At 39.0% G+C, this 20,330-nt stretch overlaps 2 protein-coding genes across 2 annotated transcripts in view; one reads left to right on the forward strand and one right to left on the reverse strand.

Moving 5' to 3' along the window:
- The first annotated feature begins 587 nt into the window (after positions 1-587).
- On the forward strand, positions 588-2,324 carry LOC108300871 (ADP-ribosylation factor 1-like). Its single transcript, XM_037736887.1, has one exon. The coding sequence runs from the start codon at positions 651-653 to the stop codon at positions 1,179-1,181; it is 531 nt and encodes a 176-aa protein (XP_037592815.1). The 5' UTR covers positions 588-650; the 3' UTR covers positions 1,182-2,324.
- Positions 2,325-10,223: 7,899 nt separating this feature from the next.
- The window catches only part of TM4SF18 (transmembrane 4 L six family member 18), a 12,505-nt gene continuing 2,398 nt past the window's right edge, over positions 10,224-20,330 (reverse strand). The window contains exons 2-5 of the mRNA XM_017523829.1: positions 19,478-19,567; positions 14,972-15,114; positions 11,460-11,640; positions 10,224-10,694 (exon numbers count right to left, since the gene is read on the reverse strand). Coding sequence (XP_017379318.1) covers positions 10,680-10,694; positions 11,460-11,640; positions 14,972-15,114; positions 19,478-19,567 — 429 coding nt within the window. The 3' untranslated portion in view covers positions 10,224-10,679. The remainder of the gene's footprint in view (positions 10,695-11,459; positions 11,641-14,971; positions 15,115-19,477; positions 19,568-20,330) is intronic.

Consider the following 20,330-nt stretch of genomic DNA (forward strand, 5'->3'; position numbering starts at 1 on the left):
ATTCAAAAAGCCCTGAACTGAGGAAGAGGGACTCCTCCCTAACTCACTCTACAAAATTTGTATCATCCTAATACCAAAATTTGGCATAGAACAATAAAGAAATAAAATGACAGACCAATATCCCTGATGAACATAGATGCAAAAATCCTCAACAAAATACTAGCAAACCAAATCTGGCAACACATCAAAAAATTAATTCAAGTGGGCTTTATTCCTGGAATGTAAGGTTCAACATGTACAAATTAATAAATGTAATTTACTACATAAGCAGAATTTAAAACAAAAACCATATGATCATCTCAATGATGCAGAAAAAACATTTAACAAAATCTGACATCCTTTCATGATAAAAACCCTCAACAAACTAGGCATGAAGGGAGCATACCTTAAAGTAATAAGAACCATCTATGACAAACACACAGCCAACATCACACTGAATGGGAAAAAGCTGGAAGCATTTCCACTAAGAACTGGAACAAGGATGCCCACTCTCACTATTCCTGTTCAACTTAGCAATGGAAATCCTAGTCAGAGCAATCAGGCAAGAGAAAGAAATAAAAGGCATCCAAGTGGGAGCAAAACCAACACCTGGCTCAGAGCAGCAGCTGCTGAGGTGTCCCTGGCCAGTGTTCTTCCACCTGTCCACAAGCATGGGGAACATCTTCGCCAACCTCTTCAAGGGCCTTTTTGGCAAAAAAAAAAAAAAAAAAAAAAAAATGCGCCTTCTCATGGTGGACCTGGATGCTGTAGGGAAGATTACCATCCTGTACAAGCTTAAGCTGGGCGAGATCCTGACTACCATTCCCACCATAGGCTTCAATGTGGAAACTGTGGAGCACAAGAACATCAGCTTCACTGTGTGGGACGTGGGTGGCCAGGACAAGATCCGGCCTCTGTGTCACCACTACTTCCAGAACACACAAGGTCTGATCTTCGTGGTGGACAGCAATGACAGAGCGCGCGTGAACGAGGCCTGTGAGGAGCTCATGAGGATGCTGGCTGAGGATGAGCTCTGGGATGCTGTCCTCCCGGTGTTCGCCAACAAGCAGGACCTCCCCAACGCCACGAATGCGGCCGAGATCACAGGCAAGCTGGGGCTGCACTCCCTACGCCACAGGAACTGGTACATTCAGGCCACCTGCGCCACCAGTGGCGACGGGCTCTATGAAGGACTGGACTAGCTGTCAATCAGCTCCGGAACCAGAAGTGAACACGACTCCCCTCCCTCTCACTCCTCTCGCCCACTGCTTTATTCTCATGTGGCAATCGTGCGGCACGTGGTGTGAGTGCCAGAAGCTGCCTCCATGGTTTGGTCACCGTGTGCATCGCACCGTGCTGTAAATGTGGCAGACTTAGCCTGCAGCCAGGCTTTTTATTTAATGTAAATAGTTTTTGTTTCCAATGAGGCAGTTTTGGGTACTCCTATGCAATATTACTCAGCTTTTTTTTTATTGTAAAAAGAAAAATCAACTCACTGTTGAGTGCTGAGAGAGGATGTAGGCTTGTGGGCACCTGGCCTTCAGGAGTCGCTGTGTTGGGAGAACCGGGCGTGCTCTTGGCTTTAGAGCTGTGTTGAAATCCATTTTCGTGGTTGGTTTTTAACCCAAACTCAGTGCATTTTAAAAAATAGTTAAAAATCCAAGTCGAGAACACTTGAATACACAGAAGGGAGACCCTGCCTACCATAGATTTGCAGTTATGGTCTGGATGCCGGTTGTCAGCCCGGCTGTTGCGCTTGGGAACATGAGGCGGTGGCGCGGCAGAATTCATTTTCAGAATTCTGCATGGTCACAATAGAGATCCCCGCAACTCGCTTGTCCTTGGGTCACCCTGCATTCCATAGCCATGTGCTTGTCCCTGTGCCCCCACTGTTCCCAGGGGCCAGGCTGGGAGCCCACAGCTGCCCCACTCTTCTGCAGGCCGCCCCACCCACCTTCAGGCAGCCTATGGGACGCAGGGCCCCACCTGTCCCTCGGTCTTCATGTGGCCAGAGTGGGTCCGTCGTCCCCAGCACTCGTGCTCGCTCAGACACTTTGGCAGGATGTCTGGGGCCTCACCAGCAGGAGAGCGTGCAAGCCTGGCAGGCGGTTCACCTAGACCCACAGCCCCCCGGGAGCACCCACCCTACCTCTGTGTGTGAGGTAGCGTTCTGTCCCTCAGCCTGCAAGGGTCCGATTTGCCGTAGAAAAAGACAACCTCTACTTTTTTCTTTTGTATTTTGATAAACACTGAAGAAGCTGGAGCTCTTAAATTTATCTTGGGGAAACCTCAGAACCGGTCTATTTGGTGTGGGTGGAACCTCTTACTGCTTTCAATACATGATTAGTAATCCACAGTTTTGTATACTTGTTTTCAGTTTGATGAACAAGCATTGTAATTATAGCTATTAGAATAAAACCTCTTAACTACTTTTAAACAAAGGTATCCAAATAGAAAATGAGAAAATTAAATTACCCCTCTTTGCTGAGTATATGATCTCTACCAATGAAACCCAAAAGATTCCACCAAAATGCTCCTAGACCTGGTAAACAAATCCAGGAAAGTCTGTGGATACAAAAATCGATGTAAAAAATCAGTAGCATTTCTGTATACTGATAACATTCAAGCTGAGAACCAAATCAAGAATGCAATTCCATTTACAATAGTCAAGCACACACAAAATAACCTGAAACTACATCTAACCAAAGAGGTGAACAATGTCTATGAGGAAAACCGCAAAACACTTCTGAAAGAAATGATAGATTGCACGAAGAAATGGAAAACCATTCCATGCTCGTGGGCTGAGAGAATCAATATTGTTAAAATTTCCATACTGCCCAAAGCAATCTATAGATTCAACATTATTCTTATCAAATAACTAATGTTGTTTATCACAGAATTAGAAAAACTATTTTAAAATTCATATGCAACCCAAAAAGAGGTCAAATAACCAAAGAAATCCTAGGCAAAAAGAACAAAGACAATTCAAACTCCAATACAATGCTGCAGAAACTATTAATAAAACATCGTGGTACTGGTACAAAAGTAGACACATAAACCAGTGGACCAGAATAGTGACCCCTGAAATAAAGCCACACCCCTACAACCAACTGATCTTTAATGAAGTTGACAAAAATAAACAATGGGGAAAGGACACCCTCTTCAATTAATGCTGCTGGGATAACTTGCTAACCATATGCAGAATAATAAAACTGGACTCTTACTGTCACCACATACAAAAATTAACGCAAAATGGATTAAAGACTTAAATGTAAGACATCAAACTATAAAAATTCTAAAAGAAAACCTAGGAAATACTATTTTAGACATTGGTCTATGCAAATAATTTATGATGAACACCCTTAAAGCAAATGCAACAAAATAAAAAATAGACAAATGGGACTTAATTAAAGAGCTTCTGCACAGCAAAAGAAACCATCAAAAGGGAAAACAGGCAACCTACAGAATGGGAGAAAATATTTTCAGAATATGCATCTGGCAAAAATCTAATGTCCAGGATCTATAAGAAACTTAAATGAATCAACAAGAAAAAAAACCAAAAACCTCACTTAAAAGTGGTCAAAGACATGATCAGACACTTCTCAAAATAAGACATACAAGTGGCCAACAAACATATGAAAAAGTGCTCAACATCACTAATCATCAAAGAGATGCAAATCAAAACACAATGAGATACCGTCTCACACTAGTCAGAATGGCTATTATTAAAACGTCAAAAAATAACAGATATTGGTGAGATCACAGAGGAAAGGGAATGCTTATACATTGTTGGTGGGAATGCATATTAGTTCAATCCTTGTGGAAAGCAGTTAGGAAATTTCTCAAAGAACTAAAAATAAAACTATCATTTGACCCAGCAATCCCATTACTGGGTATATACCCAAAGGAAAATAAATTGTTTTACAAAAAAACAAAACATGTTCACATGTACATTCATTGCAGCCCTATTTACAATAACAAAGACATGGAACATCATAAATGTTTATCAATGGGAAAGTGCATAAAGAAACGGTTGCACATATATACCACGAAACACTATGCAGCCATTAAAAAAAGTGATTTCATGTCCTTTGCAGCAAGATGAATGCAGCTGGAGGCCATTATTCTAAGTGAATTAATGCAGGAACAGAAAACCAAATATTGCGTGTTCTCACTTATAAGTGAGAACTAAATCTTTGGTTCACTCAGACATAAAGATGGAAACAATAAACACTGGGGACTCCAGGAGGAGGAAGGAAGAGAGTGGGGCAAGGGCTGCAAAACTTCCTGTTGGGTGCTATGTTCACTAACTGGGTGATGGAGTCAGTAGCAGCCCCAACCTCAGCATCAAGCAATGTACTCTTATAACAAACCTGCACATGTACCTCCAAATCTAAAACTCAAATGGAAAACAAATTTTAAAAATAAAAATATATTGGTTCTCTATCTTTCATGTTCTGTATTTTTCATCGGATGTCTAGGACACTTGACTGCTCTTACTCATGAGTCAAGAAAAGTGCTGCTTGAGAACTGAGAGTGAGCTTTGAGCTTATTAACTCTGAATTTCACTGTTGTGTGAATTGGGTGAACCATTGACTGAAGAATTTCAAATGCCAATATATTAGTTTCTTATTGCTTCTGTGAAAAATAACCACAGACTTAGTGATCAAACAATACAAATTAATTATCTGCAGTATCTGCAATTCTAAAGAGCAAAAATCCAGATTCAGTTTCACTGGATTAAAATAAAGGTGTTGGCAGGCCTGTGCTCTGGCGGTTCTAGGTGAGAATTTGTTCCCTTGCCTTTTCCAGTTACTAGAGGCTGCTGCATTCCTTGGTTTGTGCCCCTTCCTTCATGTTCAATGCCAGCAGTGTAGCAACGTCTCTTCTCTTTGATTCCTACTTCCATCTTTACATCTTTTCTCTCTGAATCTAATACTGTTACCTGCCTCTGTAAGGACTGTATGATGACACTGGACTCCCCTGGATAATCCAGGATAACCCTTGCCTCCATTTTAAGATCCTTAATTTAATCACACCTGGAAAATCCATTTTCATTCATTCCTGTGTAGCATATTCACAGGTCCCATGGATTAGGATATGGCATTTTGTGGGGGCTATTATTTAGCCTTTTACAGCCAATATTTAAATTTTCCCTTTGCACTGGCCAGACTCCCTAGAGAGTCTCCAGCTGGAAAGGTCAAGCTCTGAATGGCTGCCAGCTTTCTGAGATCTGAGTGGGTTAAGAGGGCTTTGTGGGAGGACTGCCTCAGCATTCATCTTTCAGGATACACCAGTTACTTACTTCTTCTGATTTTGGAGCAGTCTTCATATCTTTAGTGAATCTAGTTTCCTCCAACTCAGAGAAGACCCTCTATTTTTACGCTTCCCAGAGAACTTTCAAATGTCAGTCACTTCCCAGAAGCATAGAGAGGAAAAAGGATGCAGGACGCACAGAATTTCTGTTTTAAGGGTCTTCCTTCACTTCCAGGTCCAGAGGGCTCTGATACTATCAATTTGAGAATCTCTGGAAAATTCTGAGGTATAAATCAGGTTAGCCTTCAGCTTCCCCTACTGACAACTCAAGATTCTCGTGTTTCTTGAGTTGGTTTGGTCAGTTACTTGTCATCAATATGTTTTGTAGCTTCCAAAATTTTATTGCTTTTGACATGTTTCCTAGTCTCCCTGTATTTGTGGTTGTGTGTCTTAAAAACAAACAACTTTTATTGTAAATTTAGTGTGATTTTAGGCAGGAGTAAAATTAGGGTGGTGTGTGTGTGTGTGTGTGTGTGTGTGTGTGTGTGTGTGTGTGTTTTCATCTTAACCCAGATAAAACATTTTATTTGAAATGATTAAGTTCCTTGGACTAGGCATGGTGTGATCTCTGACCTGGGTAGCCAGGCACCACATCCAATGCTCTTTCTAAAGTAAAAAGATTTCAGTGGCCAGGTTTCTGTATCTTGCCCTACCTGTCCAGTTGCACACACTCAAACTTCACTCCTTAATTTCCTGCCATATACCTCGGTTCTTCTATAACTGGAATCTTCTCCTTAATTTTCGGCTTCATCTCACAAAGCAGCAAGCAGAGCTAGCAGGAGTCTTTCTGAATACAAATAGTTATGGTTTTCATAATAGTACACTTGGAGATCCCCTAATTCCTTATAGCTTTCCAAAGGGATGGAAATATATAGGCTAGAGGCTGGGTTTTTGCTTGTTTGTTCGTTTTTATTGCATTTTAGATTTTGGGGTACATGTGAAGAACATGTAAGATTGTTGCATATGTACACACAGGGCAGTGTGGTTTGCTGTCTTCCTCCCCATCCCCTATACCTGGCATTTCTCCCCATGTTATCCCTCCCCAACTCCCCACCTGAGGCTGGGGTTTTAAGAATCAGAGTATGATGTCTGTTAAGCTCACAGTCTCCGACAAAAGGTAAGGAAGTGCTGGCCTCTTGTGCACTTTGTCTAGTCTAGCAATGCCTACATGCCTTTACCTTTTTCTCTCCCCAAATGGCTGACTCTTTGCTATCCCTATGAGCTTTCTCCATTCCCTTCCCCTTCTGTTGTTTTGTGTTTTCCAAGTCCCCACCATCCCAAATCTGCTCCAACTGCACCGGGTTCTGATTTAAGTCACCCAGGCACTAAGAACTTTACATGTTCAAACTCAATTAATCTTTACAAGAACCCTATTATTATTCTTGTTTTACAGACTCAGAAATTGTGCACAGAGAGGTTAAGTAAACTTCACCAAAGTCACACACCTAGTAAGGCAGAGTCCAGATTTGAACGCAAGAAATTTGACTCCAAAATACATCTTTATTCCACTATGCTATAGGCTACCTATAAATCATATCCACATGCCAAATACAGTTTTATGATATGCATATCAATAAAAGTATACAAATTACTATATATATTCATTTATTCCTCACAGCAACCCTAAATTCAAGCAAACAACCAAACAGAAAAAATGTTAAAGATCTGAACAAAATTAACAACTTGATCTAATATTAGTACACATATAGAATTCTGCCCTCGATATTTGGAGAAAACACATACTTTTACAGCACATGTAACATTTACAAACATTAACTATAAAATAAATCTTAAAAACTTTCAAATTATTGGAATCATACAGACCATTTTCTATGATCACAATACAGTTAAGTTGAAAAGCCTAAAAACATAACATAAACCTATATACCTGGAATTTTTAAATCACATTTAAAAACTCATGGATCAAAAAATAAATCATAAAGAAAACTAGAAAATATTTATAACTGAGCAAGGAAAATGCAACATTTTAAAGCTTATGAGAGTCAGCCAAAGTGGTAATTAAAGAAAAATGTCATTTTAAATGCTTATTTTAAGAAAAAAAGAAAGTTAGAAAATCATTAAGCTAGGTATTCAATTTAAGAAGTTAGAAAAATAACAATGAGATAGAAACAAAGAGAATAGTAGATAAATAATAAGTGCAGAAATGCATAAAATATAAATAATTCTCAGTTAGGATTAGCTGGTAATACTCTCTCTCAGAATTAAAAAGTAGAAAGATTATTTCTAGAAAGGGTAAGAGAAGGCCAGTCACAAACACCTATATATATTTTTCTATTTTAAACTCCTTAAATGAATTTTACAGACAGACTTAGAGGACATTTCCTTTTTAAATGACATTTATTTTTTCTAGTAATTTAAGTACATAACACATTTTCAAAAGAAAATTTGAAAATACTGAACAATGTAAAAAAAAGAGATATAAGTCATAATCCTATCAATGGGTGATAATTATTAACTTTTGTATACTTGTGCTTTCTTTCTTCAGCCTGTTGCATCTGGTCTCCCATCCAAGTAATAACCTGGTCCAACCCTGCTGAAGCTTCCGATGTTAGGCATTTTCAGGGTGGTATGACCACAGATAATGTAACTATTACATTTTAAATATTTTTCTGGTCTTTTCATATCTGAAGGTTTATACATGTCTACATGTAATTATATGGTTACTTAATTAAAAATTTGGGCTCAAACTGTACATATATATGTATATATATATATATATATATATATATATGTGTGTGTATGTGTGTGTGTTTGTGTGTGTGTGTGTGTGTGTGTTTTCTTTTTTCCTATTTCCTTTGAATTCACAAGGATATAAAACATGCATATTCAGCTTTTTTGTATTCAGCTTTTTTAACTTAAAATTACATGATTAGCATATACTCTTCAAATATAGAATATTTGAAGGCTATATTAAAATTTAATTTTCCTGATAGAGATATCATGCTGCATTTGGCTGTAGCTCTGATATGTCCAATGCTGTGGTGGAGTCATTTGGCAAACATCTATTAATATTCCATTCAATGTATAGTGCCATGCTGAATCTAAACAAGAGATAGACAGTCCAAAAGTATCTGGTAAACTGATGAAGTGGACCTGCTAGAAGTCTGTTTACAAGAGCGCTGAGGAGACTTTGAGAGAATTTTTGACAAGATGGTCCTGGGTATGACTAGCTTATGGGATTGCTAGAGAAACCCTGGGCTGTCAGAGGGGAGAGGTCACCCTGAGTACAACATGGTGTCTGTAGGTTGGGTTTGTCTCCTGGCCCAAGTCCCTCAGACCTCATGTTTATGTTCTTTGGAAAGTAGAGTTATTGAATGAAGCTCTGCAATACTCTGGAGCTTAAGCATCTCTGTCTTGGCATCCCTCCAACCCAACATCTAGAAAAGGGAAACTTTGGTTGGGTCATTTTGGTTGCAATAAACAGAGCTGCACTGATTCAGTGGTGGGGGTTACTGAAATGATCAGCACAGTGACAAAGAAGAAAGACTATCTAGAAATCCAAGAGTAGAAACCAGGCCTAGTGTATATTGTCACTGTTCATTGTGGGCAAAGGCAGTTTTAGGAAGCTTTGGAGCAGAAGTTCACATATCCTCATTTTAATATGATACCATTATTAAGATGAACCAGATACTCTCTGTATGTTGGCTTCCTTCTTTATCCTTTAATCATTTCTTGCGGCAATGTTCAGGTTGCTTCATTCTTAGCTTCCTAGTTCAAATTCTGATGCTTGAATAACCACCAGTCTTGTTTGTACAGTGTTTTGCTCCAGGCTAAGTCAGAAGCCACTGGGAAAACAAGAGGCTGTCCATGACTCTGGGGTCTGTCCCAGTTCAATCAGCCGAACCCAGAACATGAGGGCATGGCTTGCTTTCAAGATGCTAGTTTCAGCAAAGGCTGTGAAAGGCGCTTTGGTTGGCACCTAAAGGTTGGCAGACAGCAAGGAGAAAGACATTCTCTCCCACATCCCCCCAGCCTACTTTCTGGCTTTGGCACAGATCAAGTGTTGGCAGACCGTTGTTAACAGTGCCCATGGAGGAGACAAATAGGGAAATGGCAGAAGTGTTGAGGCCCAGTGCACCTGTGATGTAAGCAGTGCTCAGCAGGGTAAATTATAAGAAGCAGAAAACCTGGTATGAGCATTCAACACTGAGTGCCTACTGGGTCCACTGTGTGCTGGGTCCTATGGATGGTGGAAAAATTTATAAGATGTGGCTACTGTCCACGAGGAAGTCATGGCATGTGTAGGTGGAAAGTTTGTAAATGTTCTACTTTTTAATTACTTAAAAATAAATATAGATACTGGTAACTCCCCATGACACAGCTATCGACTGGTCAGTGGTCATTTTCTCTTGCCCATTGAGCATGTTCCCTAGTTGCTCACTTATTTTAAGACTACCTCTTCTAGTCCATCACACTCATCATCAGGAGTCAGAAAGGAAGAGCAAGAGTTTAGTTTGACTGTATAAGCTTATATAAAACTCTTTTTGGCTTATCTGTATCACTACTTCCTCATTGAATGTTGATGGAAGTGTCATTCCATGATGTTTACAAATAATGTTGAGGAATGTGGAAAGAGCATATGCCTTAAAGTTTGGAAAAATAAAAAAGAAATTTAATAGTGAAAATGAGTTTAGAGAATATTTTCATTAAAACATATTCAATAAAGAAATATTGGAATGTATAGAAAAGTGGGAAGAAGGATCGTCAGTGCCCCAAATCAAGCATAGTTGGCATTGTGTTATATTTCCTCTTAGATTTAGTTTTCATCCTAAATTTTGATTATTAGTGTTTCATTTCCTTTAAATAGTTATACTGTAAACATGAATTTGTAACCTGCTTTTTGATGTAGCATTATTTGTAATTTTTAAAACATCATTTGTAATGACTATGATTTTACAACCACATAGCACTCTTTATTTTTTATTTAATTTTTTAATATCAGAAAGCGTTCACAGTATTTCCCACTCTTATACCTTCCTCTAAGTTTAGAATTTTGGAGTGTTTCTAATATTAAATAATGTTGCAACATACATATTTGCATAAATTCTTCTCTCATATTCTTATTTACTTCCCTAATATAAATTTTTAGAAATGGATTTGTTTGATCAAAGGGTATAAGTATTTCTGAAGTTCCTAATGGCCCACAGCATGAGGGTCATGTGATATACAACATTACTTAAAAAAGCATTCTAAATAGAGGAGGGGTGGCATACTTGCACGTGCAGTGAGGACTGCAAATTTCACAAATAAACACCAAATGGAAAAAGCACCATCATTTCAATATTGTCCTCAAGTCTACGCAGTTGGCATAAGATCTAGATAGATGGCTGTGTCTTGATAATGGAAAACACTTTTGTCCTTATTCAAATGATTCCAGGCTACAGAGAAAAAGGAAAAACAAAGTGATTAAAGTTACAAATTTGGCTTGATTAGTAATCCACAATCCAGATAACAACTTAAACTTACATTTCATATTCAAAATGTGATAGAACAGAAAAACATCTATTTGAAATTGCTAGGAAAGGTATTACACATTCTGTATTGTTAAACAAAATACAAGAGATCTCATTCATGATTTTTCTTCACTCTGGACTTGTTGATAATAGTTTCAACCATAACTAAATTAACATTAGTATTTTAGGAGATGAAGTAGAAGTAGTTTCAATAGGATAAAGAGATATTTCCCTTCTTCAAAAGCACTCACTATGCACTCAAGATAAAGGTTTATTAGTTGAATGTAGCGCATTCAGAAGAGAAGTTATTTCATTGAGATAAGGTTCTGAGCCTTTGCTTATCTTATGAACAGGAAAATTCTTGATAAATGGTAAAACTTCTTTATGCTTTGGGTTATCACTACATAGAATACTAAAACATTGCTCATTCAAAACATTTATGAAGTCTTACCATACAATAAGAAATGCAGATTTTACAATTACTGAGTTGATTCAACCCATATAGATAAGCCAAGACACATTGGGATATCAGAAAAAACTGAGATATTAGAGCTTGAGTAAAGGTGAGGGTAGTAGAAATGGGGGGGTGGATGATGGAATTCTAAAGTCTTTTTAACAAGATTCATTGAATCCTGGAAAGTGAGAGTAATATGGATGAGCTACATACAGGTGCCCATGAGAATCTGTTACCTGGATGATCACTGAATAGCTTCCACACAGTATCTTGGATAATTGAATGACTACTCTGATGAGGCAGATGATCACTTGAAGCCCACTGAGGCTTATAAGAATGGAAAATAAAATGATGTTCCACTCCACAACATGTGCAGGTTCCAGGCACTGAATCCATATGCTGGAATCTGTAAGGAAACTGAGAGAGAGACCCATGGCCAAATCTACATACTGGGTCCAAGGAAGAAAGCTACAGGTATTTACATGTTTGAGAAATTACTGTGTGACTAAAATATGTAGATACACAGATAACAAATTATATAGATAACAAATTGTATAGATAATTTGTTATTAGATACAAGTTAAAATATTTTAAAAACCATTCAGATACACATTTTGGACACATCATATGCATAGCACTGAGCTAGACACTTAGTTTATTGTAAATGTGGCGCCTGCCTTACCACTCCCATGACCTCTCCTCTTCATTTTTCTTTCTCCTCTTCCATTTCTTTCCTGCTTCCTTCTTTTTCACTCTTTCCCCACCTTTATTTATTTCCTACTCTCTAATGCTCCAGGAAATAAAGGCATTTTGGGAATTTCTTGATATTGTTAATGGTCCTTGTCTCCAACAGGAAAGAGCACTGAATATGAAATCAGAATTCCTGGATCCATAGGATATTGAGCAAAGAACTTGATCCCGCTGGCCTCCAGAGTCTTATCTTAATAAGGGGGTTAAAATATCTAACTTTAGAGTTATTGTGAATATTTGGTAAGAGTGTATAAAAGTGGTTTGGAACCTGTAAAGTACAGTAACAGTGGTTTTCTGCTAAATTTCCCTAGATCTATCTCATATCCTATTTACCCCTATCACTGTCTCAGCCACCAGGGAAGTGAGTCCCTCCAGACCCTTTTTCTATATTGTTCCTAGTACATGCTCTGCACAGATCATGTAGCAGTGTAAAACAAGATGACTTGCAGGGCTTCTGCTTTTCTCCAGACTAGGGTACTGTTTATCCTTCTTGTAAACTGCAGAAAGGCATAAGTGCTCTGGCAGGGTTGGGGAGGAACAGAGAAGCTTGCCCTGACGCCCACTCCCTCCACTACCTCCACACACTGCTCTATGACTCTATGACAGCACTGACTTCATTTGTTGTAATTCTATCTGTATCTGTGTATCTATCTGTGGCTGTATCTGTACCTGCAATGATTTTTATTCCCTTAGCAGACTGTACTCTGAGAGCACTGACCATGATTTGCTCATCTCTGAAGGGCCAGCTCTAAACTCTAAGGTCGTGCTTGACAAGTTGTAAAGATCAGTAAGTATTTGTTGGATGAAAACAAATTCAGGATCCTCACCAGCCACCATGCCAGTGACTAAATCTGTCGGCTACCTGGCAGGTGGGGAATGCCACCTGTTAATAATAAAACCTGAAAATTTATCACATCACATTTGTGCATTACTTCCATTTAATTCTAAATTCTATGAGATAGAAGTGATTCTTGTTTCCAACTTACAGAAGCTCAGAGATAGCCAGATAATTGTCTAAGATCGTGGAGCTTTATAAGTAGGAGGGAGGGACTTAAATTTCGATCTATAACCATCAAACACTTGTGCTCCAAGGCCAATGCTCATTCACCTTAAGGTTTCCATCTTAGTAGAATGTTCTGTCAGGTCTGTATGAGTTCCTGGAGGGAACGGACTGTCTGTGGTTTGCCTCTGATGCTCCAGCTCTTATTGCGAGGCCTAGAGACCTAGTCAGTGCTCAATGAATATTTGCTGAATAAATGCACAAATGAATAACTGATATGACAATTCAGTATTAACACCTGCCCCACCCTGTATTTGTCAAGCCTTGGAAACTTCTTGAGGGGACCAGAGACTTAGCTTCCCTGTGTTGCCTCCAATCAATGTTTCACCTTGAAACATTTTTATATAGATGGAAACAGGTGAAAAAAAGCCTCTGAGGCAGCTTAAGGGAGTAATGGAGGGGCATATGGGCAGCCTAGAGAGTCATGACTTAAAAGGGGAGGTTTTGGCCTGGTGCAGTGGCTCACACCTGTAATCCCAGCACTTTGGGAGGCTGAGGCAGGCAGATCACCTGAGGTCAGGAGTTCGAGACCAGCTTGACCAACATGGAGAAACCCTGCCTCTACTAAAAATGCAAAATTAGCAGTGTATGGTGGTGCATGCCTGTAATCCCAGCCACTCAGAATGCTGAGGCAGGAGAATCGCTTGAACTCAGGAGGTGGAAGTCACCAAGATTGCACCATTGCACTCCAGCAAGGCCAACAAGAGTGAAACTCTGTCTCAAAAAAAAAAAAAAGAGGAAGGTTTTGGTTTTGAGTAAGAAAAAGCTCAGGGGCCGATGGTGTTAAAAAGGTGTCTTTTGCACTCAATGGGAATTTCTATATTACAGTCCTCTTTACTGAGTCCTGTCAATCCCACAAGAGTGTCTCCTCCAATTGCTCAGGAAGGTCTGGAGTTATTGTCTAGGTTTCCTGACCTGAGGGAGAGTCATGTTTACTAAAAGAGGTCATGGTATGTGGCACCATGTAAAATCTTCTGAATGAAGGCAGCTATAGGCACAGAAGCAGCTATGGCCATGCAGGCCTAGATGCACGTGTAAGATCTCAGATAGACATAGGCCTTGAACAAATAAAGCCAATCATGGAGAGTTGAGAAGAAAATATAACTTCCCCCAGCGAATGGTACAAACACTCCCTCATTTTACGCCATTAGAATTTTGAGCACAGGCTAAAAACAAGGAGAGATTCAATGGACCTCTCCTGTGTTTATTTCTGGGCCCTGCTACCTCCTAATCTGCATCTGGTGCCGGGAACCCAATACACCCAGCACAAGGCCAGTGTGAGGCATTCTGAGATCCAGGATTGGGTTGCGAGGTTCATGACTAAATTACTAGTTTTCTGAGCAAGGTTACCTCTTTAGATCCTTCTCTAGTATAAGCTGCATACGCTCTGCTAATTCCACAAACTCCTGTACCTAATCATGTTCCTAGATCTCAGACTGTATTTCCCTGCTCACCCTGCCTGATTCTATCTCTTTATCATGCCTCCTAGTACAGCCCTGAGTGGCACTGTTCAAGAGCACCATGGTTTCTCTCCTCCTCAAGCCCTTTCACACTTGTAACAAACCACACGTCCAGCCTGGCCTAAAACAAAATTGAGTTGCTGGAACCACCCAGGCCATAAGCTCCAGCTGTTACCAGACCATAGTAATCACACAACTTTAATCTGAAGTATGGGAGAACACACCTTTCATTTGGATATCTCCATGACAGCCTCAAGACATTGAATGAAAATGGCATTAAAAGACTGAAGAAAAAAAATCTAAACAAAGATCCACGTAAGAACAAATTGGTCTGGATATTGGTAAACTAATAGGAACATTCTGCACTAAAACAGCCACATGGAACCCCAAAGTCATCACTGAAAATAACTGTGAGCATGGGCATGAGGCCAGGTATTTCTGATTTTCTGACCTCTTGGCTTGGGGAATTATTCCTTACCGTCCAGCAGTGCCTTCAAAAGCATACTCCCAGCCACCGAGGGTGCGGCAATATGGGCCCTGGACAAGGCCCAAGGCAGAGATGACCAGGCAGTATCCAGAAAAGGCAATTCCAAGGGAAGAAAAGATAATTGACAGCAGTGTCTAAATTAAAATATAGTAGCAGGTTAGTGCCATAGAATGCGACAAGGGGATATTGTGGATAAATTATCAGAAAGCTACATTCCCCTATTCATCCAAGCTCATGCAGTCTATGCAATACTAAATGCCCACATACAAATAAAAACAAAAGTAATCCAAACCTATTTGGTCTTAAAAATAAGTTTTTAAATAACCTTTTGTTTGGCATCACACAGAGGTAAGTAGGTAATTTACTAAATTTATTTTTTCTTTTTGGAATTTTGATATTAAAATAATGATCACCTCTTATAAAAATGCAGTGAAGGATGTGATCAATCAACCCATAACTATTTATTGATGAACTGCTATTTTCTAGGTAGGGTGGGTTCTCTAAGAATTACAAGCTATGACCTCTGCTTTCCTCTTGTAAAGATATCTTAATATATTTACAAGACTATAAAGGAAAATATCAGGTGTAACCTCAGTATTTATACACACATTCAAGTGAGGGTAGAATTGATGGAGAGGGGTGTTTTCATTTGAGTAGAGAGAATGGGTGATAGTTACAGGCAGATCAGTGCAAGCAGAGCTGTGAGAAAATAGGTTTAATCTAAGAAGGGTTTATTCAGATGAGTGAGGAGAAAGGTTCTGAAGACAGAGTGACATCGTACTAAAGCTGGGAAAACAAGGTTGACAGGACACAGTTATGCTCTTGAGTAGTTTTAAAAGTGAGTACAGCTTGGTAGATCCAGGCCAGAGCTGGCCTTGAATGCCAGATCAAGGAATCTGGACTTTATCCTTCTGGGCAAGGGGCTTCCCTCCCCACAACCTTTCATTTAAAAAATTTCAAATCTACAAAAAATTTGAAAGTATAGTACAATAAATCCCTACATACCCTTTACCTAGAATCACCTAAGTGAATATTTTACCATATTTGTTTTTGCTTTCTCCCTTCTCTGTGTGTACATACTCGTGCAAAGTATATATAAACACCTGTTCATATATATACACCTGTGTATTTATTAAATGCTTTTGTTACTGAGCCATTTGAAAGTAGGTTGCAGGCATTATGATATTTCACCCCTAAATATATCAGCATACATCTTCTAAGAATAAAAATACTCTATTATTTTGTGGCTTTAAACGTTTTTGTACAGGATCCAATAAAGGTTTATGTACAAGATTATATCTCTTTAGTTTAATTCTTCCTTTTTGTTTTTTGGGCTGTTCAACTCTTTTAAAGAATCTCAGACAGTTGTCTTGTAGAATATCTCACATTCTGGGTTTTTCTGATTATTTTCTCACAATTGAATTCAAAAATTTTAGCGAGTATACTTAATGGGTGTGGTGTACATTGTGGGCCTCTCATGCTAAGGGTGGTGCTAAGTTTGATCTCTTGGTTAAAGATGTCCTTCAAATCTCTCCCCTGGAAAGGTACATTTTCCACTTGCAATTAATAAATAGCTGCCAACATAATGCATTGAGACAGTGTCATATTCTGTTTCTTAATAACATTTCAACTAATGGATTTAGCATCCACTGAGATCCTCATATTCATTGATTACCAGTGATCACTGGGATTCCAATGCCGTGCTTTCATAATGCTGTCATTTCTCTCCATTTGTGTCACCATTTTTCTGCACAGAACAACTTCCGTTCCCATTTCACTCTCCTTTGCCTCTCTCTATGTTATCTGGACTCATGGAGCTTCTAATTCACTAAACTATAATCCATAAATGCTATTATACTTTTAGATGTACAGATAGTCCAAATTTGGCCAGTGGGAATATCCCTGTAGGTCAACTCCTATGCCCTTTGACACACTCCTGTCATTCTTTGAGCATGTTCTTGCTTTCTGGTACAAGATGTTCCAGGTTCATTTTGAGCTTATTCCTTCGTAAACCTGGAAGAAGCTGGGGTTTTGTCGTTTTTTTTCTTTGTTGTTGTTTTGAGATGCAGTCTCACTCTGTCACCCAGGCTGGACTGCAGTGGCCTGATCTTGGCTGACTACAACCTCCAACTCTTGGGTTCAAGTGATTCTCCTGCCTCAGCCTCCTAAGTAGCTGGGATTACAGACTCCCTAGCTAATTTTTGTATTTTTAGTAGAGATGGACTTTCACCATGTTGGCCAGGCTGGTCTCAAACTCCTGACCTCAGGTGATCTGCCCACCTTGGCCTCCCAAAGTGCTGGGATTACAGGCATGAGCCACTGTGCCCAACCAGAAGCTGTTTTTTAAACAAGTATTGTAATTGGTTTTTGAGCGAGGAAGTGATATGCCCAAAATGTGTTTTTGGAAGAATCTGAATCATAGTTTTATTTTCTGTAAACTGTAGATGACGTCGACAGGAATAGCACCTATGTAACAGGGTGATTTCAAAAATAAAATATAATAAAATATTAGCTATGATTCCAAGTGCCCTTATTGAGCCAATATTTCCTTTCCAGGAATAATTGTCTAAGAATTTTGGCAGAAAACCAGACTCCATGTTGGAATGGATAATATTTTAGTTCCTGCTGCTATAACAAAAATAGCTTAGACTGAGTAATTAACAATAGAATTTTATTATTTACACTTCTGGAGGCTGGAAAGTCCAAGATCACTGGCAGATTCAGTGTCTGGTGAGGGCCCATTCCTCATAGATGGCACCTTCTATGTGTCCTCTCATGGTGCAAAGGGTTTAAGAGTGCTCCCTTCAACCCCTTTTATAAGGGCACCAGTCTCATTCATGAGGGAATAGCCATCATAACTTAGTCACATCCAAAAACGTCCCACCTCTTAATACCGCCATGGTAAGAATTAGGTTTCCATGTGTTTTGGAGGAACACATGCAGGCCATAGCAGATAACAGCCAATAAGTGAATCAACTTTCATTACATTTCGGAAGTTACAAACTGATGCAGACTCAAATTTTCCTGCAAGATGTACTTTGTTTGGTTTAAATGAAGATTAACTGCCAATATTTTACAATTGAAAAGTTTTACACAGAAATCCATATTTTTACTTTCTACTGAAAACTGAGAATTATTGCCCACTTCATCATGGAGACAACTGGCTGGATTTGAATAGCAGCTCCTTCCCCTCCTTGGGTGGAAACTGTGCTCTGATGCCTACCAGATTCATTTCATTCATTTATATCACACATGTGGCTTCTGGGGGGCATTTTAATTGAGACTTCTTTTTTTTTATGACTTTTTTTATTGTACCTTAGGTTCTGGGATACATGTGCAGATCATGCAGATTGTTGCATAGGTACGTACATGGGAATGTGGTTTGCAGCCTCCGTCCCCCCATCACTTATATCTGGCATTTCTCCCCATGTTATCCCTCCCCACCCCCTGCTGTCTCTTTCCTAGCTCCTGCCAACAGACCCCATCCAGTGGGTGATGCTCCCCTCCCTGTGTCCTGGCTTAAAAAATTTAATTGTGTCCGGGCGAGGGAGCTCACACCTGTAATCCCAGCACGTTGGGACGTCAAGGCAGGTGGATCATGAGGTCAGGAGATTGAGACCATCCTGGCTAACACAGCAAAACGTTGTCTGTACTAAAAATACAAAAATTAGCCTGGCATGATGGCGTGCATCTGTAGTCCCAGCTACTCAGGAGGCTGAGGCAGGAGCATTGCTTGAACCCGGGAGGTGGAGTTTGCAGTGTGCCGAGATTGTGCCACTGCACTCCACTCCAGCCTGGGTAACAGAGGGAGACTCCATCTCAAAAAAAAAAGAAAAAGAAAGAAAGAAAGAAAAAAGAAAACAAGAAAAAAGAGAAAATCTGTTTGTATTATTCTCCCTGATACTATTTTTTTTAAAGTGCCAATTTAAAAAATGCATATCACATACACCCAACAACATGGATGAATCTAAAAATTATCCTGGATGAAAAAAGCCAGATAAAAAAGACAAATACTGTATGATTCCACATATATAAAATACAAACTACTCTATAATGACAAAAAGTAAATCAAAGGTTAATCTTTTGAAGTTGGCAGAAATACTCTGTTATCTTGACTGCAATGGTGGTTTCATGTGTGTAGTCAACAGTTCAAACTCATGATATTGCATAATTTTAATGGATGCCATTTATTATATGTAAATTAGCCCTTAATAAAGTTTATAAAGAAAAAATATACTAACAGAAACTCAGTTAGGAAAAAGTATTACTTCCTAATTTTATGTATCTTTAAATCCTGATTTTCCAAAAGAGCATCAGTAGAACAAAGGTGGAGGAAAGACTAGGCAAAATGAAAGATAATCTTGGCAGTAAACTCTTCTCTGTACTGATAGGGTACAGTAGTGAGGGTACAATACTGTCAATATTTTTGTGTTTCTGAGTGACAGGAAAGAAAGTTGGAGCCCACTCAACCATCCTCAAAAAAACCATTGCTCTTACCACATATTTTTTGCCGCAGTTTTCACTCTGGCAACATTTATATTTGTTATTATTCTCCAGTACCAGAAGAACTGTTGTTACTATAAGCATCTATGGGAGGGAAGAGATAAAGTGTTAGTAATGAAATGCTGGTTTACATTTGTGCTTATAATCAGAGGACGGTGACTTCAAGCATAGATTCTGGGGTCAGGTAGATCTGGGTTTGAATCCAAGCCCTGCCACTTTCCAGCTGTATAAATTTGGGACTCCTTCTCTATGAAATGTTATCAAGAGGTTGTTATGAGGTAATATATGTGACCTTTTGAGTATAGTGGTTGACTCATAGTAAGTGACTGATAAATGTTGACTATTATTATCATGGTCACCTGCCATCGAACGCTAATGATTAAGGAGAAGTAAATGGTATGAACATGAGAATACCACCCTGCCTTTCTCTATGACTCAGTTGTAGAGACCCAAGGAAAATCATTCACCAGACTTTGTAGTTTGCTAGCCTCTCTTCATTTACTGTCCTCCAGGAATGGAGGTGAGAGGCTCAGATAATTGGAAAACATATCTCTTTAAAGTGAGTTCAATTTCCCCATGTATTCAAACCATCTCAGGTTTAAATTGTTTCAGTGTTCTTTGTCTGTATCAAGCCAACAAAGTGGGAGAATTCGATGAATTCTATTTTCTTTTCTATCTTTTCTTTCTTCCTTCCTTCTTTTCTCTCTCTCTTTCTCTCTCTCTTTCTTTCTTTCTTTCTTTCTTTCTTTCTTTCTTTCTTTCTTTCTTTCTTTCTTTCTTTCTTTTTCTTTCTTTCTTTCTTTTTTTGTATTTTAGGCAAAAGGCTAGAGCTAGAACATGAATTTCT

The sequence above is a fragment of the Cebus imitator genome, unplaced genomic scaffold (genome assembly GCF_001604975.1).
Source record: "Cebus imitator isolate Cc_AM_T3 unplaced genomic scaffold, Cebus_imitator-1.0 Scaffold30, whole genome shotgun sequence".
NCBI lineage: Eukaryota > Metazoa > Chordata > Mammalia > Primates > Cebidae > Cebus > Cebus imitator.

Bases quoted from the DNA above. Each gene is read 5' to 3' on its own strand.
- LOC108300871 (XM_037736887.1), top strand. From the start codon at position 651: ATGGGGAACATCTTCGCCAACCTCTTCAAGGGCCTTTTTGGCAAAAAA.